The sequence below is a fragment of the Octopus bimaculoides genome, chromosome 3 (genome assembly GCF_046866305.1).
Source record: "Octopus bimaculoides isolate indiv1 chromosome 3, ASM4686630v1, whole genome shotgun sequence".
NCBI lineage: Eukaryota > Metazoa > Mollusca > Cephalopoda > Octopoda > Octopodidae > Octopus > Octopus bimaculoides.
Genome location: NC_142930.1, coordinates 113813292 through 113821519, shown reverse-complemented (window position 1 = coordinate 113821519; position 8228 = coordinate 113813292). Strand labels below are relative to the sequence as shown.

Genomic DNA, 8228 nt, shown 5'->3' with positions numbered 1-8228 from the left:
GTTAAAACAGAAAGTTGGTATGGTTGAACCAGGAGTTGTTTGGTATCAAAATGGTTAAATGATGTCAAAGCAAGGCGACACAAACGAACATACACACACATGACAGGCTTCTTTCAGTTTTTATTTAACAAATCCACTCGCAAGGCTTTGGTAGTGGACACACACACACACATACATGACAGGCATTCTTCAGTTTCCATTTACCAATTCCACTCACAAAGCTCTGATTGGCCTAGGGCTATTGTAGAAGACACCTGCCCAAGGTGCCATGCAGAGGGACTGAACCTGAAACCATGTGGTTGTAGAAACAAACTTTTTAATCAAAAAGCTACACTTGTACTTTACATAAAATGTATTTTCTTGTATTTGGTTGAATTGGGTTAATTACATGTGATAAATGAAGGATATAATTAATATTTATAATATATAATATCTTCTAGTTTGGTGACTTTATCGTTGTGAGTTCAAATCCTTGCTTAAGGGGAAACAACAATCATGACTAATTTATTCATATTATATATGACAATATTTTCCCCTCATGCATTCCTTTATGAATGTTTATATATTGCTTATCTCTTTTTTTTTCTTTTTTTTTTGCTGTTCATGAAAAACATCAGAAATGTTTTTTATTTATTTATTTATTTATTTATTCTTTTATTTAACATCTCTTTTGCTTTTATTAGCCTATTTGCTTTTCCTTTTCTTTTTAGGATGGGAAAAAGAGGATTAATGGTAAAATGGTGATTATTTCTACTGCAAATTCATTTTTTTTTTTTTCATTTTATCTCTCTCCCTAATTTAGCATTACATATATTTTTAACTCATTAACTAACACCAAATGTAAACCTTTGTAATTTTAGGGATCCATTGTTCTCTTACTTAAGAATGCTACTTTTACAAATAAATTTCTCTTCATTTTTGCACCTTTTCTAAACAATCTTGATCTTTTTCGCTTAGTCTCTTTCTCTCACTTCTGTTCCTTCACTGTTGGTCGTTTATCTTTAATGGTGTTACCAAAACCTCTTATAATCCATGACTACTTCATAGCTTAACCCTTTAGCATTCAGATTATATTTCAAGCCTAATACTTATTTATTCACACTGTCTTCAATTAATCATGCATTATCTCATAGCTTTGCAATTTCAATGATGTGATTGTATACTTTTAGAATGGCATTATGGGGTAGGTGAGAAGTCAGATGTGATCAGTTTGAAGATTTGGGCCTGATGTGGCCAGCTTAAATGCTAAAGGGTTAAACTGCGCTTGCACATTTGCCAAAAGCTTATCGCATACACTCACATTCTGTTGCTAATAATTCTTTCTATTGCTAATAATTCTCTCCGTTGCTAATGTTTTCTTGGCAATGCGACATTATTCCTTTAACAGATGCTTTAACAATAATTCCAAATAATTATTTGATCCTTTTAATTACTTGTAATTTACAATTGCTATTAGCATTAATAATTACTTTCTTCATACTCTTACTTCTTGTACTATTATTAATTCCAGTCTAATTAAGGTTGTGACATGGCTAAATTGTTAGACGTTTTGCAGTATTTCTTCTAACTTTTTATGTTTTGGGTTTCAAATTCTGTTGTTATCAACTTTGCCTTTCAACCTTTCGGGGTCAATAAAATAAGTACCAGTTGAGCACATATATATAAAGTTGAGTATATATAAATAAGGACCCACACACACACACACACACATACACACATACATGTGTACATATATATATATATATATATATATATATATATATATATTGATAGGAAGGACAACAAAAGAAAGAAAGAGACCTCGATATTATGTAAATAGAGGAATTTATCTGTAAAAATATGTGACACTTATTCGGTAGCCATGATAAAACTCCAAGTTTCGGATGCCGGGGTGGGGGTCATTTTTCACAGGAATTCTCAATGGCCGGATAACTGAAGCGATGTTGGTGTGGACCCCCACCCCAGCATCCGAAACTTGGAGTTTTATCATGGCTACCGAATAAGTGTCACATATTTTTACATATATATATATATATATATATATATATATATATATATATATATATAGGAAAATGATAGGACTTTAACTAAAATGTAAGACTAACTTTACTTAACTCTGTTCTTATACCACCATATGCATTACTATATCCACTAACTGTTTCTCCCGCATCTCTCACACTATGAACTTGAACATACTTCTCAGCATTCTGAAGAGATCTGCCAAACCATTTGGCACATCGAAACGTTCGTAAATGACTCATTATATAATCTCCACATAATTAAATCAATGGCTAACTTGCTTCTTCTTGTGTTTGTTTCTCCATTCTCCACACACACACACACACACACACACACACACACACACACACACACACACACACACACACACACACACACACATATATATATATATATATATATATATATACATACACACACAAATACTTATACATACGCACATATATATATGCTCCCTCCTCCTAGAATTGCTAGCCTTGTGCCAAAATTTGGAACCACTGTTAATTGTTGGTGTGATAAGAATTCTAATAATCATTTCAAATTTTGGTAGAGGGCTGTTGATTTCAGGGTCAGGATGAGTGAACAGCATCAACCCCAGTACTTGAGAAATACTATATTTTATTGACTTTAAAAGAATGAATGACAAAGTTGACTTCAGTGAGAGTTGAACTCGGACAGAATGTAAAGAGCTGGAAGAAATGCGACTAAGGATTTTATCCACCATACTAACAACTATGCCTGCTCACTACCTTTGTGCATGAATAGATTTTTGTGTGCGTGTATAAGTAATTTAATGGCAGTTTAACCCAAGGTTATTCATGATTGAACAGATCTGGTATCGAAAGGGTTGCAACTGTTCCCTACTTTTTGTTCAGTCATAGTGCATCTCAAACCACATAATCCTGTGTATTCCCATGCTTCTTTTTTTTTTTTCAAATATTATCAGGTACAATTTGAGGATTCATCTTTTTGTCTCCTCAATAATACATGCCCTAAAACTCTGAGTAGAGGTACAGATGCTTCCCTAAATAAACTCTATTACATTTGAGTGTTCTTTCTCTCATTTGTACCCCCAAATATGTATTTATGTATATAATGAACATATCTATGTCCAAATGCATTAATGAATGTCTATATGTATGCATTCAAGCATATATATATATATACATATGTGTATATGTAATGTATGTATATATGCAGGTATGTGTGTATGCTTTTATTCTTTTGCTTGCTTCTATCATTAACCTAAGGTTATACAAGGATATTCTATTTGAAGGGTTGCGTCGACCAAATCCAGCCCAATATCTATTTTTAGTCTGGTATTCAATTTATTAGTGTCTTTCTGCTGAACCACTAAGTTATTGAGACATAAATAAACAGAATACTGGTTATCAAGCAGTGAGAGACATACATAAAGATGCTTGCATGTGCATGCATACATACATATGTCGAGAGGCTAAACTATGGTAGTGAGAGGGCTCTGTTGTCTTGCAATAGAAGAGATACATGGCTACCTTGGATTACATATAGGTAGGTGGGAGTAGCTAGAAAGAAGACAATAATCTTTCCTTCTCTAGGCACAAGGCCTGAAATTTTTGGGGAGGTGGGGCCAGTCAATTAGATCAACCCAGTATGCAACTGGTACTTAATTTATCGACCCTAAAAGGATGAAAGGCAAAGTCAACCTTGGCGGAATTTGAACTCAGAACGTAAGGACAGACGAAATACTGCTAAGCGGTTCGCCTAGTGTGCTAACATTTCTTATTTCTTTATTGCTTACAAGAGGCTAAACATAGAGGGGACAAACAAGGACAGACAAAGGGATTAAATCGATTACATCGACCTCAGTACATAACTGGTACTTAATTTATCGACCCCCAAAAGGATGAAAGGCAAAGTTGACCTCGGTGGAATTTGAACTCAGAGCATAACGGCAGACGAAGTACCACTAAGCATTTTGCCCGGTGTGCTAACGTTTCTGCCAGCTCGCTGCCTTAGAAAGAAGACAATAATGGTAGTGGTAAGGTATCAGAACATACTCTAAAGGTAGAAGCAGGTGAGTATAAGAGAGAATATTGACAAAGAATCAAGGAGGGTGGCCAGATAAGTTGATTATTGTGGGAGAAGAGAAGACAGTTTGAGAAGGTTATAGTGAAAGGAGGAACAAATATCTTATATCTTTTACTTGTTTCAGTCATTAGACTGTGGCCATGCTGGGGCACCATCCTCAAGAATTTTCAGTTGAATGAATCAATCCCATCACTTATTTTCCTTTTTTCTTTTTAAGGCCTGGCACTTATTCTGTCAGTCTCTTTATTGAACTGTTAAATTTTGGGGATGTAAACACATCAACACCAGTTGTCATGCAGTGGTCACTGACACACACACGCACACATTTATACAGTGGGCATCCTTCAGTTTCTCACAAAGCTTTGGTCAGCCTGAGGATATGAGAGAAAACACTTTTCCGAGGTTCCATGCAGTGGGACTGAACCTAGAGCCATGTGATTAGGAAGCAAGCTTCTTACTGTACAGTCATGCTGTGCCTCTTTCACTTTCTATCATCATCCCCATCATGATGATGCTGGCATGAGTCTGGCAGTTTGACAGGGGCTGGCAAACCAGAGGACTGCGCCAGGCTCCATTGTCTGTTTTGACAAAGTTTCTACAGCTAGACACCCTTCCTTATGCCAAACACTTTACAGAGTGTACTGGGTGCTTTTTATGTGGCACCAGCACTGGTGAGGTTGCCAAGTAACTTGCAAGACAAAGACTTCTTGACTATGAGATGGAGTCATACTGAGGAAAGTGAATTTGTGCCAGTTGAGTAGTTAAAATATAATAGCAGGATGGAAGTAGGCCTCTTAGTATAAGAGGAGATACTTCTTCGGTTGAAAAAGAAAGGAGAGAGGGAGAAGTAGATGGTACATTATTTGCATTATTTACAATTGACAGATATTTGTCCTCATCTTGTTTGTTGTTAACACAATGTTTCGGCTGATATACCCTCCAGCCTTCATCAGGTGTCTTGGGGAAATTTCAAACCTGGGTTCTCATTCCTAAGGTATTTTTCGATGTTGTTGTTGTTATTATTATTATTTTTATTCAGGTCACTGCCTGGAATGGCGTAATGGTTAAGAGTGTGGACTACTAACCCCAAGATTCTGAGTTCAATTCCAGGCAGTGACCTGAATAATAATAATAATAATAATAATAATAATAATAATAATAATAACAACAACAATAACATTGAAAAATACCTTAGGAATGAGAACCAAGGTTCGAAATTTCCCCGTGACACCTGATGAAGGCTGGAGAGTATATCAGCTGAAACATTGTGTTAACAACAAACAAGATGAGGACAAATATCTGTCAACTGTAAATAATGTAAATGATGTACATAATTCCTCATCTCTTAAATATAGAACTGAAGTAGATGGTGTTGGAGATGCATTAGGACCTACCTACAGGGAACAGTTGGAGAATATACGTGGTGGTACAGAGGGGATGTGTGTGTGTGCTTTTATATATATATATATATATATATATATACTCTCTGAGTGGTTGGCGTTAGGAAGGGCATCCAGCTGTAGAAACTCTGCCAAATTAGACTGGAGCCTGGTGTTGCCATCCGGTTTCACCAGTCCTCAGTCAAATCGTCCAACCCATGCTAGCATGGAAAGCGGACGTTAAACGATGATGATGATGATGATGATGATATATATCATACTCATATATATATATATATATATATATATATATACATACATATGTATATGCATATATAGATATACATACTTATAAATATAGACAGATAAATAGATGTACATATTATCATCTCTTTATCCCAAATTTTGTTGGAACTCCTGGAGCCTTGCATGCATAACAGGCTTACTACCTGCAGCCTATGGTACCATGCTATTAGTTCTTTTCAGCTTCATCTAATACTTCCCTGATTATTGTGGCCATCCTAAGGAGGCAAACCTTTTGTAACAGTTCTACTGGGCACTCCGTTCCAATTTCTTTTATATTCCTCTTGATCCCTTCTGATACTGTTCCCAAGGACCCAACAATAATTGGCCCTATCTTCACCTTCTTCATTTTCCATAGCTGGGCTCTTTCGTATGTAATAGGGTTGTATCTATCTATTTTTTCTCCTTCCTTCTTGACTATGTGTGGATCAAAGGACTATGCAACATCAACTATGTAGCATCTGTGGTGCACCTTGTCCACTACCACTAGGTCTGGTCTGTTATGCTCTAGCACCTGATCTGTTTGGATTGGGAAATCCCAGAGGATTTAGCTAGTCTCCGACTCTCCCATTCTTTGCCGTCTGTGCTCATAACACATCTTGCCTCTCTCTAGCCCCCACTTTTCACAGAGTTTCCAATGTAGCACTTCCACTACCTGGTCATGTCACTACAACTTGTAGTGGTTTCAGGCAAGTTTAGGGCATTCGTTTGTGATGTGGGCAATGCTTTCATCCACTTTATTGCGGATGCGACACAACAGAGACACTTGCTCGTTCCTAAGGTCGACCCTCCAGTTCTTGGCCAAAGCTTGGTCCTGCGCTGCCACTATAATGCTTTTGGTCTCTTTTTTGTGGGGGTTCCTTTCATTAGCCAATCCCACTTATTTATTCCAGCAACCTCTGTTGTGGCTACATGAAATTGATTGTGTAGCCCCTTGCTGCGTAATTCTTCTTCAAGTCCTTTTTGTACTTCTTCCTTTGTTTTTCCTTTTTTCTTTGCTTTCAGTACTTCCTCATTCCTAACTGTCACTAGCAAGGTTTATCATCATCATCATAATCATTATTATTATTATTATTATTATTATCATTATTTAATAATAGATTGATTTGGCTCTGTGCAACTTAGTTTTATTGGCTTGTCATATGAACCTAACTTATTAGGCATAGGCGACCGAATGGAGAGATAGAGGAATTTCAAAATGGCTACTGAAAATTGTGCTGCTATTTGCAAGGCAGGTCACATGGTGTTGTTGATATTTGTATTAAAATATCACCATCAAATAGAAATCTCAGTCTGTATGTCTTGGACCACATGGTTGGACAGGATATTGGTGGCATCTTGCTGTGTAGGTAATGGGACGAGAATCTCTAGTAGCAGTCAGTGTACATCAGGGGTGGGGGATATGATACTGTGTAATGTCCATTACTGTGTAATGTCCATTACTGTGTAATGTCCATATAATTTGAATGCTAAGGGGTTAAAAACCCTTCTTTCTTAACTGTCAATAGTGTGTTTATCCACAAGGCTAGGTGATTGCTGTTAATTTAATAATAAAGTTTCCAAGTTCAGTTCCAGCCAGGTATTATATACATATTGGTTTCAGATTTTCGAACAAGGTCAATAATTTTGGGGGCGAGGGTAAGACGATTACATCGGCCCCAGTGCTCAATTGGTGCTTTATTTTATCAACCCTGAAAGGATGAAATACAAAGAATGACAGATGAAATATTGCCTGGTGTGCTAACGATTCTTATTTCTTTATTGCCCACAAGGGGCTAAACATAGAGGGGACAAACAAGGACAGACAAAGGGATTAAGGTGATTACATCGACTCCAGTGCATAACTGGTACTTAATTTATCGACCCCGAAAGGATGAAAGGCAAAGTTGACCTCAGCGGAATTTGAACTCAGAACGTAATGGCAGACGAAATACCACCAAGCATTTTGCCTGGTGTGCTAATGATTCTGCCAGCTCACCACCTTAAGTATTATGTGCATATTGAAAAATAGGTTCCCGGGGAGTCATACACTGCCAGATAGTTATAACAATATCTGTTAGAGCAACAACCATCATACAAAAGACAGATACAACAGTGGCAAAAGACAGCCTTATAACATTAATATGATTTTATGTTTCTCTGTCTAAAACCTTCTTACATGGTGTTTTTCTTTATCGCATTAAGGGAGGCACACTACAAATGAACTCTTTAGAATTTAATGTTTTTATGAATTTTATTTGACAAATTTTGTGCCAGTGGCATGTAAAAAGCACCATCCAAACATGGCCAATGCCAGCGCCGCTTTGACTGGCTTCCGTGCTGGTGGCACATAAAAAGCACCAACTGATTGTGGCCGCTGCCAGCCTTCTCTGGCCCATGCTGGTGGTACATAAAAAGCACCCACTACACTCACGGAGTGGTTTGCGTTAGGAAGGGCATCCAGCTGTAGAAACACCG

The 8228-nt window shown here is 37.0% G+C and overlaps 1 protein-coding gene across 5 annotated transcripts in view; it reads left to right on the top strand.

Moving 5' to 3' along the window:
* Window positions 1–8228, top strand: part of LOC106879863 (dual 3',5'-cyclic-AMP and -GMP phosphodiesterase 11) — a 237633-nt gene that overhangs the window by 137533 nt on the left and 91872 nt on the right. For 2 of the 5 annotated variants that reach the window (XM_089349478.1, XM_089349482.1), the window contains exon 5: window positions 711–740. The exons of the other annotated variants lie outside the window; for them this stretch is intronic. In XM_089349478.1, coding sequence (XP_089205604.1) covers window positions 711–740 — 30 coding nt within the window. The remainder of the gene's footprint in view (window positions 1–710; window positions 741–8228) is intronic. 5 annotated transcript variants of the gene reach the window in all.